Here is an 18,058-nt window from a genome sequence, read left to right on the forward strand (position 1 = left end):
TTCCAGTGTTAGACCAGTGGGTGTGAGCAATGTCAGAAAATGAATAGAACTTGCAGGTGCTAATTGCACTGTAATGTTCTTTTATTACCTGGTAGCAGACTGTTCCATAGGAGCCTTGGGTAATAGTGGGAAGAAAAGACATTACAGCTTATCCATCTGTACTATTAATACACAGTCTTTTATCTAGAATGTGTCTTCATTGTAATCTCATATGACCTCCAATTTACTAAAGCAATGAAATGGGATGATAGCACCATTTTCAATCACAAAGAAAGTACATTATAAAATGATGGAGGCCGTATGTATTAATATATCTGTTAGTGTATTCTTTATCCGTACACCTGGTTGATCATCTGATTGTCGCGGATTTGTCTACTATAACCCTGCGCAATTAACTGTTATTGATGGGGAAGCTCTCCCGTTAATACATGGCTACCGCTGGTTTGGTCAGAGCCGGAGCCGCTATGCAGCTGTTATCCCTTTCACTGCTGTTGGCGATCTGCCAGTCCAGCTAAGTAATTTGATGCTGTTTGGTTTTTACATCTATTCTGCAACAAATACAATTTTTTTTTCACTGGGATAGTAACAAGGTACTTCTAGTTTATTTACCGTAACTTTCATGCTCTGAGGTTTTCTCTGTAAATTTAGTCATGGTATCAGTATACTCTTCTACTAGGCCTTGTGTGTCATTCCTATACAGTTGTCAAAATCTCTGTTTGCTGAAAGTGAATCAAAGCTGCTGAATATCAGTAGATGCTTACCATAATTGTTCTGATAAGTATAGTAAATCCTGTGTGATCTGAATGGTCTTATGATTTTTGTCACCAGTGTTTTATTCCTAGGAGATTAAGGCTGATGAATTGTTGCCAATATAGCAAATACAAAACGACACAAAATGAGAATGCTTGGTCTGGGGGAAAATGTGTGTAAATGGGTTAGTAACTGGCTTAGTGATAGAAAGCAGAGGGTGGTTATAAATGGTATAGTCTCTAACTGGGTCGCTGTGACCAGTGGGGTACCGCAGGGGTCGGTATTGGGACCTGTTCTCTTCAACATATTCATTAATGATCTGGTAGAAGGTTTACACAGTAAAATATCGATATTTGCAGATGATACAAAACTATGTAAAGCAGTTAATACAAGAGAAGATAGTATTCTGCTACAGATGGATCTGGATAAGTTGGAAACTTGGGCTGAAAGGTGGCAGATGAGGTTTAACAATGATAAATGTAAGGTTATACACATGGGAAGAAGGAATCAATATCACCATTACACACTGAACGGGAAACCACTGGGTTAATCTGACAGGGAGAAGGACTTGGGGATCCTAGTTAATGATAAACTTACCTGGAGCAGCCAGTGCCAGGCAGCAGCTGCCAAGGCAAACAGGATCATGGGGTGCATTAAAAGAGGTCTGGATACACATGATGAGAGCATTATACTGCCTCTGTACAAATCCCTAGTTAGACCGCACATGGAGTACTGTGTCCAGTTTTGGGCACCGGTGCTCAGGAAGGATATAATGGAACTAGAGAGAGTACAAAGGAGGGCAACAAAATTAATAAAGGGGATGGGAGAACTACAATACCCAGATAGATTAGCGAAATTAAGATTATTTAGTCTAGAAAAAAGACGACTGAGGGGCGATCTAATAACCATGTATAAGTATATAAGGGGACAATACAAATATCTCGCTGAGGATCTGTTTATACCAAGGAAGGTGACGGGCACAAGGGGGCATTCTTTGCGTCTGGAGGAGAGAAGGTTTTTCCACCAACATAGAAGAGGATTCTTTACTGTTAGGGCAGTGAGAATCTGGAATTGCTTGCCTGAGGAGGTGGTGATGGCGAACTCAGTCGAGGGGTTCAAGAGGGGCCTGGATGTCTTCCTGGAGCAGAACAATATTGTATCATACAATTATTAGGTTCTGTAGAAGGACGTAGATCTGGGGATTTATTATGATGGAATATAGGCTGAACTGGATGGACAAATGTCTTTTTTCGGCCTTACTAACTATGTTACTATGTTACTAAATACTCAGCATTAGGTTTATATTAAAGGGGTTGTCTGGACTTAAGCTACAAGTCTGCAGTCACTCTGCGCACTGTGATGATTCTCCGGTGGTCATGTTAGTGCAGGAATGTAATATGCATTCTCTCAGCCACATTCCGACTAGACTGCTTCCAACCTCGCTCACTTCACTTGTATTGAGCAAGCGCCCATCTAGTCTGAATGTGGCCATAAGTATGTAAATTGCCAGCACCAGACAATCCTCACAGCGTGCATTGCACCATGTGAGGATTCACAAGTCTGCAGTCACATAAAGTGACTGCAGACTTGTACCGGTAGCTTAAGCCTGGACAACCTTTGTAAATTTTAGTTTTGGATGTAAACCAGAATTCTCCCAGTTATAACAAGTGCACTTCTTGAAAATGGTAGCAGTTTAGACATAAGTAAGGATAGGTTTCCCATGAATTCATTGTTTTTTTTTTATCTACGTAGGAATTCACAACATACTTCTAAGAAGCCCTACCACAATAGATCATCTTTAAGCTATGCTGCGTGTACATTTGATAGCTAGCGTTAAGAAATAGTGCTACGTTTACCATACTTAAGGAGCGTCTGTCACCTTAAAAATGCTATTAAAACTCACCATATGGTCAAAAGGGGGACTTCACCCCTGCAAAAAATGATACCGTTTGGCATAATAAATGTTGACTATGCTAGTTTAAATAATGTTTTTGAGGTTAGTTTTTGGTGTTGCAGATTTTCTGCAGCATTTTTGCATATTTTAGACAAATTATGGTGCTTGCGTTTTTGAGCTTTTTTTTTAAATTTTTTACATGCGTTACTACATTTTTGATGCTGTAATTTTTTTTATATCTTTTTGACAATTCAGGTTTGAAATAAAGCTGCTTTGTTTTTGATACTTCCTGGTATTTGGTTTTTACAAAACTTTATTGATATAGTCGTTTGTATTACATGCAGGTCGGTTTACGTGGAGTAAAAAAAAAAAAAAGCATTGGGCATGAGATTAAAGTGTAAGCCTATGGAGCATCAGAACTAGCCTGCTTGCAGAGGGCTATTAAATGCATGGATGATGTGATCATATACTTTGAGGGTCATGATTTTAAAGGAAATTTTGTATGAGCCAAACAGGCAATAGTTAGATAAGTGAGGTGGGGCGATATGCCAGGCTAAAGAAATTAGTTTTCTGGTTACGCCTAAAACTGTGGGTTTGGGAATTAATCGAATTGTCCTGGCTAGTGCATCCCAAAGAACTGGCGCAGTACACGAGAAGTCGTGGAGACTGGAATGGGAGGTCTCGGATTATTGAGAATTTTAGTTTTAAGTCATTAGCGGAACGGAGGGCGCGCGTAGGGTGGTAGTCAGAGGAAGGAGGAGATGTTGGCTGGTGGTGCTGAACCGTGGATCACTTTATGGGCGACAGTGATAAGTTTATATTGGACTCTGTTTCAGATGGGCAACCAGTGCAATGACTGACACAGGGTAGAGGCATCGGTGTAGTGGTTGGAACGGAATATGTTCCTACCTGCTGCATTCAGGATGCATTAAGGTATGTGTCCTCGTTCAGGATTGCATCAGGATTTGGTCAGGATTTTATGCAGGTAGAATCCTGACCTAATCTGCACCGGAGGTCACTGGCAGGTCACCTGCGCTGTCCTTGCGTTGCTTCAGCAGCAATGTAAGCACATGCTGCGTTCTGAAAAGACGTGCCGCATGTCCGTTTCCACGGGTCTGCCGCATGCGTCTTTTAATGCATAGTGGAGACAGGATTTCATGAAATCCCCTCCACTATGCTGTAACATCTGGACGCTGCGTTTTTGACGCTGCGGCTCAATGCAGCGTCAAAAACGCAGCGTTTCCTGAACGTGGAAACATACCCTAAGAGGGGGGAGAGTTTGGCAAGAGGGAGACTGATTAGTAAAGAGTTGCAATAGTCCAGACAAGTATTAATAAGAGCCACAGTAAGCGCTTTTGCAGAGTCAAATGTAAGAAAAGGTCCAATTCTAAGGGTTTGTGCACACGTTGCAGATTTCCTGCGGATCCGCAGCATTTTTTTTCCACACAGAAATGCTGCAGATCCGCAAAGTATTTAGAATTGAGAGTCCTCAGTATAATTTTCTATCCACTAGCTAACACGGTACCAAGATATACAGGTCCTTCTCAAAAAATTAGCATATAGTGTTAAATTTCATTATTTACCATAATGTAATGATTACAATTAAACTTTCATATATTATAGATTCATTATCCACCAACTGAAATTTGTCAGGTCTTTTATTGTTTTAATACTGATGATTTTGGCATACAACTCCTGATAACCCAAAAAACCTGTCTCAATAAATTAGCATATTTCACCCATCCAATCAAATAAAAGTGTTTTTTAATAACAAACAAAAAAAACAACAAATAATAATGTTCAGTTATGCACTCAATACTTGGTCGGGAATCCTTTGGCAGAAATGACTGCTTCAATGCAGCGTGGCATGGAGGCAATCAGCCTGTGACACTGCTGAGATGTTATGGAGGCCCAGGATGCTTCAATAGCGGCCTTAAGCTCATCCAGAGTGTTGGGTCTTGCGTCTCTCAACTTTCTCTTCACAATATCCCACAGATTCTCTATGGGGTTCAGGTCAGGAGAGTTGGCAGGCCAATTGAGCACAGTAATACCATGGTCAGTAAACCATTTACCAGTGGTTTTGGCACTGTGAGCAGGTGCCAGGTCGTGCTGAAAAATGAAATCTTCATCTCCATAAAGCATTTCAGCCGATGGAAGCATGAAGTGCTCCAAAATCTCCTGATAGCTAGCTGCATTGACCCTGCCCTTGATGAAACACAGTGGACCAACACCAGCAGCTGACAGTGGGTACTTGACACTGGACTTCAGGCATTTTGGCATTTCCTTCTCCCCAGTCTTCCTCCAGACTCTGGCACCTTGATTTCCGAATGACATGCAAAATTTGCTTTCATCAGAAAAAAGTACTTGGGACCACTTAGCAACAGTCCAGTGCTGCTTCTCTGTAGCCCAGGTCAGGCGCCTCTGCCGCTGTTTATGGTTCAAAAGTGGCTTTACCTGGGGAATGCGGCACCTGTAGCCCATTTCCTGCACACGCCTGTGCACGGTGGCTCTGGATGTTTCCACACCAGACTCAGTCCACTGCTTCCTCAGGTTCCCCAAGGTCTGGAATCGGTCCTTCTCCACAATCTTCCTCAGGGTCCGGTCTCCTCTTCTCGTTGTACAGCGTTTTCTGCCACATTGTTTCCTTCCAACAGACTTACCATTGAGGTGCCTTGATACAGCACTCTGGGAACAGCCTATTTGTTGAGAAATTTCTTTCTGGGTCTTACCCTCTTGCTTGAGGGTGTCAATGATGGCCTTCTTGACATCTGTCAGGTCGCTAGTCTTAAGGTACCGTCACACATAGCGACGCTGCAGCGATACCGACAACGATCCGGATCGCTGCAGCGTCGCTGTTTGGTCGCTGGAGAGCTGTCACACAGACAGTTCTCCAGCGACCAACGATCCCGAGGTCCCCGGTAACCAGGGTAAACATCGGGTAACTAAGCGCAGAGCCGCGCTTAGTAACCCGATGTTTACCCTGGTTACCATCCTAAAAAGTAAAAAAACAAACGCTACATACTTACCTATCGCTGTCTGTCCTCGGCGCTCTGCTTCTCTGGTCTGGCTGTGAGCGCCGGGCAGCCAGAAAGCAGAGCGGTGACGTCACCGCTCTGCTTTCCGGCTGACCGACGCTCACAGCCAGAGCAGGAGGAGAGCAGAGCACAGCGCTGGAGGACAGACGGCTGTAGGTAAGTATGTACTGTTTGTTTTTTTACTTTTTAGGATGGTAACCAGGGTAAACATCGGGTTACTAAGTGCGGCCCTGCGCTTAGTTACCCAATGTTTACCCTGGTTACCAGCGAAGACATCGCTGAATCGGTGTCACACACGCCGATTCAGCGATGTCTACGGGGAGTCCAGCGACGAAATAAAGTTCTGGACTTTCTTCCCCGACCAGCGATCTCCCAGCAGGGGCCTGATCGCTGCTGCCTGTCACACTGGACGATATCGCTAGCGAGGACGCTGCAACGTCACGGATCGCTAGCGATATGGTCTAGTGTGACAGTACCTTTACCCATGATGGGGGTTTTGAGTAATGAACCAGGTTTAGAGTTAATTAGTTGATTCAGAAGATTAGGGTAATAGGTCGTTTAGAGAACCTTTTCTTGATATGCTAATTTATTGAGACAGGTTTTTTGGGTTATCAGGAGTTGTATGCCAAAATCATCAGTATTAAAACAATAAAAGACCTGACAAATTTCAGTTGGTGGATAATGAATCTATAATATATGAAAGTTTAATTGTAATCATTACATTATGGTAAATAATGAAATTTAACACTATATGCTAATTTTTTGAGAAGGACCTGTATATCTTTCGCAGATCCGCAAGTGATTTACAGTGCAATGTAAATCAATGGAAAAAAAAATGCTGTGCTAATGGTGCCGAAAAGTCTGCATGGAAACTGCCGCGGATTAAAAGAAGGAGCATGTAATTTATTTGTGTGGCTCTGCAGCGTTTCTGCACCCATTCCATAATAGAAATCCGCAGGAGTAAAAACGCAGGAAATTCGCAGTAAGGCTACGTTCACATTAGCGTTGCGCCACCGTGCGTCGGCGACGCAACGCGCGACGCACGCTAAAACGCGCGCAAACGCGCGCAAAAACGCGCGCGCTTTGCGACGCGTGCGTCGTTTTCCGACGAAAATCGGACGCACAGAAAATGCTACATGTAGCGTTTTCTTGCGTCCGACGCTAGCGTCGGAAACTACGCACGTGGCGAAAAACGCCACCAAAACGACGCACGCGTCCCCTATGTTAAACATAGGGGCGCGTCGCTGCTGCGTCGCCGCTGCGTCGCCGGCGCAACAGCGACGCACATTGGCGGAACGCCAATGTGAACGTAGCCTAAATCCGCAACAAAAACGCACAAATTCCGCATAAAAAAACGCACAGATTTTGACCTGCGTTTTCTGCCAAGATATGCAGAATCTGCACAGAAAATTCCACAGGCAAATCCGCAACGTGTGCACATAGCCTAAAGTTGTTTTTGAGCTATAAGTGACAGGAGTGGCCTAGTGATCTTATGTGGGGTGTGAAGGAAACGGCTGAATAAAAGATGACACCAAGACAGCGAGCATGTTGCTGGGGAGCAATGATGGAGCCTCACACAGAAATGGCAACATTGGGCATATGTAGGATAGTTTGATGGATGCGGGTCCCACCACACGAGTCTACATGCGTAGCTCTCTCCATTCATTTCTAAGGCGGTTCAGAAAATATCAGAGAAGGCGGCTGCCCACATGTAGTTTCCATGTCAGAGAAAAGAGAAGCAGCATATGGGCTGCTGCACAGGTATAGTATTGTTTCCCTGTGAAGAAGCGGAGAGGAGGCTATGCATGTGTCCAACCATCTTAAAGGGATTTTCCACAAATGATCTTATTTATCTAACAGCCGTTTAGTGCTTTCTCTCTGCCTCTCGTCTCTGTTATTGTCATCACCGCTGCAGTCAATCACTGAGCTCAATGGCTTGTTCGATCTACCTCAGTCAATCTGTTGAGGTGCCCGGTGATTAGCAGCAGCTGTGATGCATGCCCTCACTGCTGCAGCGGAGACCCGAGGAGCGGCCGGCACTAGATCCAGGAAGGGTAGAATGATAAGTACCTGCGTTGTTTTAGAAGCAAAAAAAGTTTGACAAATGTGGTAAGAATATAAACGTACTTTATTATGTCTTAATGTTGAAGTATCACAAAATAGGATGGAGGAAAAGTTGACGCGTTTTGACCATGCAGCGGTCTTGGTACACACATAAAATGAAAAAAATACTTCCGTTTAAAATAAACACTCCTGTCATAGTGAGACAATTTCAAGTGAATTCAAAGCCAGAAATATATACAAGTGAAAAGAAACAAATGTATATGTCAGTGTACATCAAATCGTTACGAAAATTCACACCATTAGTGTTGGCTTTCAGAATCCAAATACGGTAGATAATAAAGTACATTTTAACCACTAGCCACATTTGTCAAACTTTTTTTTTTTTTAAACTGGTTCAGTTCATTTTGGAGATATATATATATATATATATATATATATATATATATATATATATATATATATATATATATATATATATATATATATATATATATATATATATATATATATATATATAAATATGTAAAAAAATCTTTCCTTAGTTTTCATTAGATTGGTAGACCCCTTTAATTGTTATTTACTTGATCAATGAGAGACTTATGTTTTAGCAACTCGTATAACCAGCACTGGGTCTCTTCCTCTCTGGCATGTGAACAGGGACATAGGGGGTCCCCAGGCTCCTGACAGGGTCAAGTCCTCAAAAGTGGCATTAGCACTAGTGAAGGTTCTCCGAGTATTTGTTAGTGCCCGGAGATTTAGTTTTCGTCGCCGCAGCTGAAAGATTTACAGCTGCTAGACAGGCTGAATACATGTGGGGATTCCCTAACAACCAGGCAACCCCCACATGTACTCAGGCTGGCTAGCAGCTGTAAATCATGCAGCTGCATCAACAAAAACTAAATCTCTGAGCACTAACAAATACTCAGAGACCACCTGAGCGTGCTCGGGAAATCCTGAGCAACGAGTATAATCACTCATCACTAATTATCACTAAGAACTACGGCACTCCTTTTGGATAGGTAGGTGCACGGATAGGGTCCCAACCCTTAATTTTTTTTTTTTTTAAATAGTGGACTCTGGCACTGTTAATTGTGAGTAATGTACACGCTCCTAGGATTGTGCATAGACAAATTATAATGTTTCGGTCTCCCTGACCTTCATCAGATATACACTAAAAAACAGATACATATATAAATAATTCATGTGACAAAAAGGAAGAACAAAAATTCCAATGCAGTCTAGCAGATATTCACCTAGATTAATGTGATTCATACAAATAAATAAAATCTGGCTCTTTAAATTTTATATAACAGCCTGAAATTACGGTATATAGAATAATCAGAATATGCAGCCAATATGCGGACTCCCAGCACATATGTAAGTACACTAGATAGTGGCCCGATTCTAACGCATCGGGTATTCTAGAATATGCATGTCCACATAGTATATTGCCCAGTCACGTATTATAATGCTCTATGCAGTTATGGCCCCATAGATGCCCCATATAATGCTCCATGCAGTTCTTTATGGCCCCATATAATGCTCCATGCGGGAGCTCCAAGGCGGGATTTCCGAGACAGACAGACAATTAGACCCTTAAGGTACCGTCACACATAACGATATCGTTAACGCTGTGCTCTGCTTTACGGCCGGTCGGCCGGCGCTCACAGTCAGTGCGGGAAGCTGAAGGCGAGGGACGTGACCTGACACCGGAATGTAAGTATGTACTGTTTTTTTTTTTTTACATTTACAATGGTAACCAGGGTAAACATCGGGTAACCCGATGTTTACCCCGGTTACCCGGGGACTTCGGCATCGTTGGTCACTGGAGAGCTGTCTGTGTGACAGCTCTCCAGCGACCAAACAGCGACGCTGCAGCGATCGGCATCGTTGTCTATATCGCTGCAGCGTCGCTTAATGTGACGGTACCTTAAGACAACACAATGGCGGCACTTGACAGGAGTGGAGGACAATGATGATTCCAGAATTCGCGGCAGACTGTGCCTGTCGCTGATTGGTCGGGGCCTGGCGGCCTCGACCAATCAGTGACGCGGGATTTCCAAGACAGACAGACAATTAAACCCTTAGACAATTATATATATGTATCCTCGTCAGAAAAAAACTGAGGGCACTCACCAAGCTTCAAAGGTCACTTCTTTATTGATCACAACTCCAGACTACGGACCCGTAGAAGCGCAGGCACAGCGCGAAACGGCCGTCGTCCTCCCCTGCTCACACGAGCTTCGGCTCCCTCTCCCCCGGCCATGAATTTTATCTGGAGTTGTGATCAATAAAGAAGTGACCTTTGAAGATTGGTGAGTGCCCTCAGTTTTTTTCTGACGAGGATACATGGATAGAAGTCTCTTTTTTCCTGAAGGAGCACCCGAAATTCTGGGTCAGCGGCGTGTGGATTAGTTTCGTCTAGTGGCAGACCCTGTGTGTGACGGTCTCGTGGCACCACTGGATGTGGGATTGTGCCGCTCGCATTTTGTTTCTGTTGCAGTACAATTATATATATACTAGATTGTGGCCCGATTCTAACGCATCGGGTATTCTAGAATATGCATGTCCCCGTAGTATATGGACAATGATGATTCCAGAATTCGCGGCAGACTGTGCCCGTCACTGATTGGTCGAGGCAACCTTTATGACATCATCGTCACCATGGCAACCATTATGACATCTACGTCGATACTGTGCCCGTCGCTGATTAATCGAGGCGAATTCGCGGCAGACTGTGCCCGTCGCTGATTGGTCGAGGCAACCTTTATGACATCATCGTCGCCATGCTGTGCCCGTCGCTGATTGGTCGAGGTCGCCAGGCCAATCAGAGACGCGGGATTTCCAGGACAGACAGACAGACAGACAGACAGAAAAACCCTTAGGCAATTCTATATATACTAGATTGTAGCCGATTCTAACGTATCGGGTATTCTAGAATATGTATGTATGTATGTATGTTGCGCTGTCAGTGGTGTTTAAATCCCGCACTAATATCGCTGATTGGCTGATATCCGAGACAGACAGACAATTAGACCCTTAGACAACACAATGGCGGCACTTGACAGCAGTGGAAGACAATGATGATTCCAGAATTCGCGGCAGACTGTGCCCGTCGCTGATTGGTCGAGGCAACCTTTATGACATCATCGTCGCCATGCTGTGCCCGTAGCTGATCAGAGACGCGGGATTTCCAGGACAGACAGATAGACGGACGGAAAAACCCATAGACAATTATATATATATATATATATATATATATATATATATATATATATATATATATATATATATATATATATATATATATGGATAGATGATGTGTGGTGTACATTATAGGATGCTTTATCAGTTTATGAAAAACTAGATTGTGGCCCGATTCTAACGCATCGGGTATTCTAGAATATGCATGTCCCCGTAGTATATGTACAATGATGATTCCAGAATTCGCGGCAGACTGTGCCCGTCGCTGATTGGTCGAGGCAACCTTTATGACATCATCGTCGCCATGGCAACCATTATGACATCTACTTCGATACTGTGCCCGTCGCTGAATCAGAAACATGGGATTTCTACGTCCTTTATGACATCATCGTCGCTGTGCCCATTGCTGATTGGTCGAGGCCTGGTGGCCTCGACCAATCAGAGACGCGAGATATCTACGTCCTTTATGACATCATCGTCGCTGTGCTCGTCGCTGATTGGTCGAGGCCTGGCGGCCTCGACCAATCAGAGACGCAGGATTTCTACGTCGATGCTGTGCCGGTCTCTGATTGGTCGAGGCCTAGCGGCCTCGACCAATCAGAGACGCGGGATTTCCAAGACAGACAGACAGACGGAAAAACCCTTAGACAATTATATAGATATAGACTAGATTGTGGCCCGATTCTAACGCATCGGGTATTTTAGAATATGCATGTCCCCGTAGTATATGGATAATGATGATTCCAGAATTCGCGGCAGACTGTGCCCGTCGCTGTTTGGTCGAGGCGACCTTCATGACATCATTGTCGCCATGGCAACCATTATGACATAATCGTCGCTGTGCCTGTTGCTGATTGGTCGAGGCCTGGTGGCCTCGACCAATCAGACGCGGGATGTCTACGTCCTTTATGACATCATCGTCGCTGTGCTCGTCGCTGATTGGTCGAGGCCTAGCGGCCTCGACCAGAGAGGCGGGATTTCCAAGCCAGACAGACAGACAGAAAAACCCTTAGGCAATTATATATATAGATGGGGCAAAAAAGTATTTGGTCAGTCAGCAATAGTGCAAAGTTCCACCACTTAAAAAGATGAGAGGCGTCTGTAATTTACATCATAGGTAGACCTCAACTATGGGAGACAAACTGAGAAAAAAAAAATCCAGAAAATCACATTGTCTGTTTTTTTATCATTTTATTTGCATACTAGATTGTGGCCCGATTCTAACGCATCGGGTATTCTAGAATATGCATGTCCCCGAAGTATATGGACAATGATGATTCCAGAATTCGCGGCAGACTGTGCCCGTCGCTGCTTGGTGGAGGCAACCTTTATGACATCGTCGCCATGGCAACCATTATGACATTTACATCGATACTGTGCCCGTCGCTGATTGGTCGAGGCAAATTCGCGGCAGACTGTGCCCGTCGCTGATTGGTCGAGGCAACCTTTATGACATCATCGTCGCCATGCTGTGCCCGTAGTATATGGACAATGATGATTCCAGAATTCGCGGCAGACTGTGCCCGTCGTTGATTGGTCGAGGCAACCTTTATGACATCATCGTCGCCATGGCAACCATTATGACCTCTACGTCGATACTGTGCCCGTCGCTGAATCAGAAACGTGGGATTTCTACGTCCTTTATGACATCATCGTCGCTGTGCCCGTTGCTGATTGGTCGAGGCCTGGCGGCCTCGGCCAATCAGAGAGGCGGGATTTGCAGGACAGACAGACAGACGGAAAAACCCTTAGACAATTATATATATAGATTATGGTGGAAAATAAGTATTTGGTCAGAAACAAAATTTCATCTCAATACTTTGTAATATATCCTTTGTTGGCAATGACAGAGGTCAAACGTTTTCTGTAAGTCTTCACAAGGTTGCCACACACTGTTGTTGGTATGTTGGCCCATTCCTCCATGCAGATCTCCTCTAGAGCAGTGATGTTTTTGGCTTTTCGCTTGGCAACACGGACTTTCAACTCCCTCCAAAGGTTTTCTATAGGGTTGAGATCTGGAGACTGGCTAGGCCACTCCAGGACCTTGAAATGCTTCTTACGAAGCCACTCCTTCATTGCCCTGGCGGTGTGCTTTGGATCATTGTCATGTTGAAAGACCCAGCCACGTTTCATCTTCAATGCCCTTGCTGATGGAAGGAGGTTTGCACTCAAAATCTCACGATACATGGCCCCATTCATTCTTTCACGTACCCGGATCAGTCGTCCTGGCCCCTTTGCAGAGAAACAGCCCCAAAGCATGATGTTTCCACCACCATGCTTTACAGTAGGTATGGTATTTGATGGATGCAACTCAGTATTCTTTTTCCTCCAAACACGACAAGTTGTTTCTACCAAACAGTTCCAGTTTGGTTTCATCAGACCATAGGACATTCTCCCAAAACTCCTCTGGATCATCCAAATGCTCTCTAGCAAACTTCAGACGGGCCTGGACATGTACTGGCTTAAGCAGTGGGACACATCTGGCACTGCAGGATCTGAGTACATGGTGGCGTAGTGTGTTACTTATGGTAGGCCTTGTTACATTGGTCCCAGCTCTCTACAGTTCATTCACTAGGTCCCCCCGCGTGGTTCTGGGATTTTTGCTCACCGTTCTTGTGATCATTCTGACCCCACGGGGTGGGATTTTGCGTGGAGCCCCAGATCGAGGGAGATTATCAGTGGTCTTGTATGTCTTCCATTTTCTAAGTAATGCTCCCACTGTTGATTTCTTCACTCCAAGCTGGTTGGCTATTGCAGATTCAGTCTTCCCAGCCTGGTGCAGGGCTACAATTTTGTTTCTGGTGTCCTTTGACAGCTCTTTGGTCTTCACCATAGTGGAGTTTGGAGTCAGACTGTTTGAGGGTGTGCACAGGTGTCTTTTTATACTGATAACAAGTCTAAACAGGTGCCATTACTACAGGTAATGAGTGGAGGAAAGAGGAGACTCTTAAAGAAGAAGTTACAGGTCTGTGAGAGCCAGAAATCTTGATTGTTTGTTTCTGACCAAATACTTATTTTCCACCATAAAATGCAAAAAAAAATGATAAAAAACAGACAATGTGATTTTCTGGATTTTTTTTTCTCAGTTTGTCTCCCATAGTTGAGGTCTACCTATGATGTAAATTACAGACGCCTCTCATCTTTTTAAGTGGTGGAACTTGCACTATTGCTGACTGACCAAATACTTTCTTGCCCCATCTATATATATAATTGTCTAAGGGTTTGTCCGTCTGTCTGTCTGTCTGTCATGGAAATCCCGCGTCTCTGGTCGAGGCCTGGCGGCCTCGACCAATCAATCAGCGACAGGCACAACGACGATGATGTCATAAAGGACTGACTAAATACTTTTTTGCCCCACTGTATATAGATGTTAGAATAGACCTAATCAACATAAGTTTAGCAGAACAACCTAATATGCACATTAGGATTGACTCCATAAGAGGGTGAAAAGGGAAGGAAGGGTTAATTACCAACCACATATATAGGTATGGGAACGTGGTATATAGTACAGATTCGCATATGAAATATCCCTCAATGTTGATGCCCTTCCCCCTCTATGGATGGGAAGTCATTTACCTCTGAGTACATTGCTGCGTTGGAGGCAGTTATTTGTTACTAGATGGCAGCCCGATTCTAAAGAATCGGGAGTCTAGAATCCATATATACTTTATTTATTCAAATGTAAGAATAATACAATTAATAAATAATAGTAAGAAAGAACAAAAATAATAGGCAGTATATGGAGAAAACACCAAACAAAAGTTCAAAATTGGTGTGAAAATGTCACTGAACCACTTCACAACTAAATATATATAGTTTTGGTAAATGGTATTATCATTTTTTTGACGAAATTCGGCAGGAGCTTGAAGAGCAACGTCACTGGGCCCGCCTCCACGCAGTAGAAACTTGCTGTGAGGTAAAAATTCAAAAATCACACCAAAATGGCGGGCGGAGTGTGTCACAGTACGGCACGTTTCTGATTGGTCGCTCGCAGCAGGCGGCAACCAATCAGACACTGGACACTGTTGACGTCACTTATCTCCGGACATTAGCTCCGGACATTAGCTCCGGACATTAGCTCCGGACATTAGCTCCGGACATTAGCTCCGGACAAAGCCACGGAAGTTGGCACAAATTGCAGGAAGTAGTATTCTAGGCAATTATATATTAGATTGCACTTTCCCATTTATTCCCCACCTAACAAGTGCAGGGAATATAATATACATCTGTTTATAAGAAATGTGTTCATTCCTCTATTATTTGCAGATTTTCCATGTTCACTTCCCTCCTAATAAGCATAGGGAGTATAGTATTAATCTGTTTATAATGAAGTTGTTCATTCCCTATGATCTACATACTGTATATTCCATGTCTAAGATGCCCATGTAGCCTATTATGCCTCTTACATATATTCCTTGTCTAAGATGCCCATGTGGCCTATTATACCTCTTACATATATTCCATGTCTAAGATGCCCATGTGGCCTATTATGCCTCTTACATATATTCCATGTCTAAGATGCCCATGTGGCCTATTATGCCTCTTACATATATTCCATGTCTAAGATGCCCATGTGGCCCATTATGCCTCTTACATATATTCCATGTCTAAGATGCCCATGTGGCCTATTATGCCTCTTACATATATTCCTTGTCTAAGATGCCCATGTGGCCTATTATACCTCTTACATATATTCCATGTCTAAGATGCCCATGTAGCCTATTATGCCTCTTACATATATTCCTTGTCTAAGATGCCCATGTGGCCTTTTATACCTCTTACATATATTCCATGTCTAAGATGCCCATGTGGCCTATTATGCCTCTTACATATATTCCATGTCTAAGATGCCCATGTGGCCTCTTATACCTCTTACATATATTCCATGTCTAAGATGCCCATGTAGCCTATTATACCTCTTACATATATTCCATGTCTAAGATGCCCATGTGGCCTATTATGCCTCTTACATATATTCCTTGTCTAAGATGCCCATGTAGCCTATTATACCTCTTACATATATTCCATGTCTAAGATGCCCATGTGGCCTATTATGCCTCTTACATATATTCCTTGTCTAAGATGCCCATGTAGCCTATTATACCTCTTACATATATTCCATGTCTAAGATGCCCATGTGGCCTATTATACCTCTTACATATATTCCTTGTCTAAGATGCCCATGTGGCCTATTATACCTCTTACATATATTCCATGTCTAAGATGCCCATGTGGCCTATTATACCTATCTCTCTTTTGTTGACAACGAAGTTATGTGAATTCCTTTTATTTATTTATTTCGTTTTTATTTTTTTCTTGCCAGTATTGGAAGGCCTAGTGGGAAGGCCCTGCATCTCCAGCCCTCTGTCCTGGATTTTGGAGCCCAGTGAGTATACATTCAGAGCACTTCAATAAGTACTTATTCTTGGTATTTATTTTAAATAGTAACATTTTTCAAATCTGTATAGGAATAACTCTTAAATCATTATGTGTCATAGAGCGAGAGACACAGGTCACTTGCAGAACTTTCTCTAGATACTGTATTTTTCGGATTATAAGACGCACTTTTATTTCAAAGTGGCAAAGTGGGGGGTGCGTCTTATAATGCGAATCTGTGTGCTGTGCTGTAAAAGAGGGAGGTGGCTATGAGTGGTGTCAGGGGGCTGGAGTGGGCTGCCTGCAGCTGCAGAGACAACAGGAGGTCCTGTGCTCCCGCTCATTAGCCTCATTGAATATTCACTGCACCTGCTGTCCATCACCTCAGTGTGGAAGCTGCTGGAGTTGGTTAACGGGAGTGGCGCATATTGCATGTGCCTGCACTCTCCCCCCTCCAGTCATGGATATTTCTCTCCCTCCCCCCCCCCCCCCCCCCCCGGTCACTCTGTATGCCCACTGCTGGCACGCACATGAACCCCCCGTCACTTTATGCTTCCTGCTGGCACACACATGAACCACTCGTCACTATATGCCCCCTGCTTGCACGCACATGAACCACTCGTCACTATTTGCACCCTGCTGGCACGAACATGAACCCCCCCCCCCCCGTCACTATATGCCCCATGCTGGCATGCACATGAACCACTCGTCACTATATGCCCCCTGCTGGCACACACATGAACCACTCGTCACTATTTGCACCCTGCTGGCACGCACATGAACCCACCCGTCACTATATGCCCCCTGCTGGCACGCACATGAACCACTCATCACTATACATGATCGTCACAGCATAGTGATGTCATTACTGTATTCCCAAGTCACATGATCCGATGCCCGGGAAACAGGAAGGGCAACCGAGGAGCTTTGAGCACGGAGCCATAATCAGAGCGTGAGTTAAGTCTGTTTATATTATCACTAGATGGCAGCCCGATTCTAAAGAATCTGGAGTCTAGAATCCATATATACTTTATTTATTCAAATGTAAAAATAATACAATTAATAAATAATTGTAAGAAAGAACAAAAAATGGCTGCACTCACCAGCTCTTGACAATTCTTGTTATTTAAGGTACAGTTACACAGGATCGATGAACATGCTTATGAGGGGAGGGATGAAAGACATCAGACGACAACTTTGCGTGTTGTGGCAAATGCCACAACAACGGTTCTTTGCTTAAGAACGATGTCAGGTAGTAGGAAAATACCCAGTTAATAATAGGCAATAGTTCTTTGCAGGAATGCAGATATTAATAAATAGGCAGTTTATATTGCAGAGAAATTGCTGGGCAATAATGGACAATGTCCTTATGTGGCAAATAATAGAGCAATATACCCAATGTGGCAAAGAAGAGGTTAATAAACGGCAGTCTCTCAGTATAACAGTCAGTGAATAATAGGCAGTATATGGAGAAAACACCAAACAAAAGTTCAAAATTGGTGTGAAAATGTCACTGAACCACTTCACAACTAAATATATATAGTTTTGGTAAATGGTATTATCATTTTTTTGACGAAATTCGGCAGGAGCTTGAAGAGCAACGTCACTGGGCCCGCCTCCACGCAGTAGAAACTTGCTGTGAGGTAAAAATTCAAAAATCACACCAAAATGGTGGGCGGAGTGTGTCACAGTACGGCACGTTTCTGATTGGTCGCTCGCAGCAGGCGGCAACCAA

At 43.7% G+C, this 18,058-nt stretch overlaps 1 protein-coding gene across 1 annotated transcript in view; it reads left to right on the top strand.

Annotated features, from left to right (window-relative positions):
• Positions 1-18,058, top strand: part of TMEM131L (transmembrane 131 like) — a 203,978-nt gene that overhangs the window by 36,201 nt on the left and 149,719 nt on the right. The window contains exon 4 of the mRNA XM_069744093.1: positions 16,271-16,333. Coding sequence (XP_069600194.1) covers positions 16,271-16,333 — 63 coding nt within the window. The remainder of the gene's footprint in view (positions 1-16,270; positions 16,334-18,058) is intronic.

The sequence above is a fragment of the Ranitomeya imitator genome, chromosome 1 (assembly GCF_032444005.1).
Source record: "Ranitomeya imitator isolate aRanImi1 chromosome 1, aRanImi1.pri, whole genome shotgun sequence".
In the NCBI taxonomy this organism is placed as follows: Eukaryota; Metazoa; Chordata; class Amphibia; order Anura; family Dendrobatidae; genus Ranitomeya; species Ranitomeya imitator.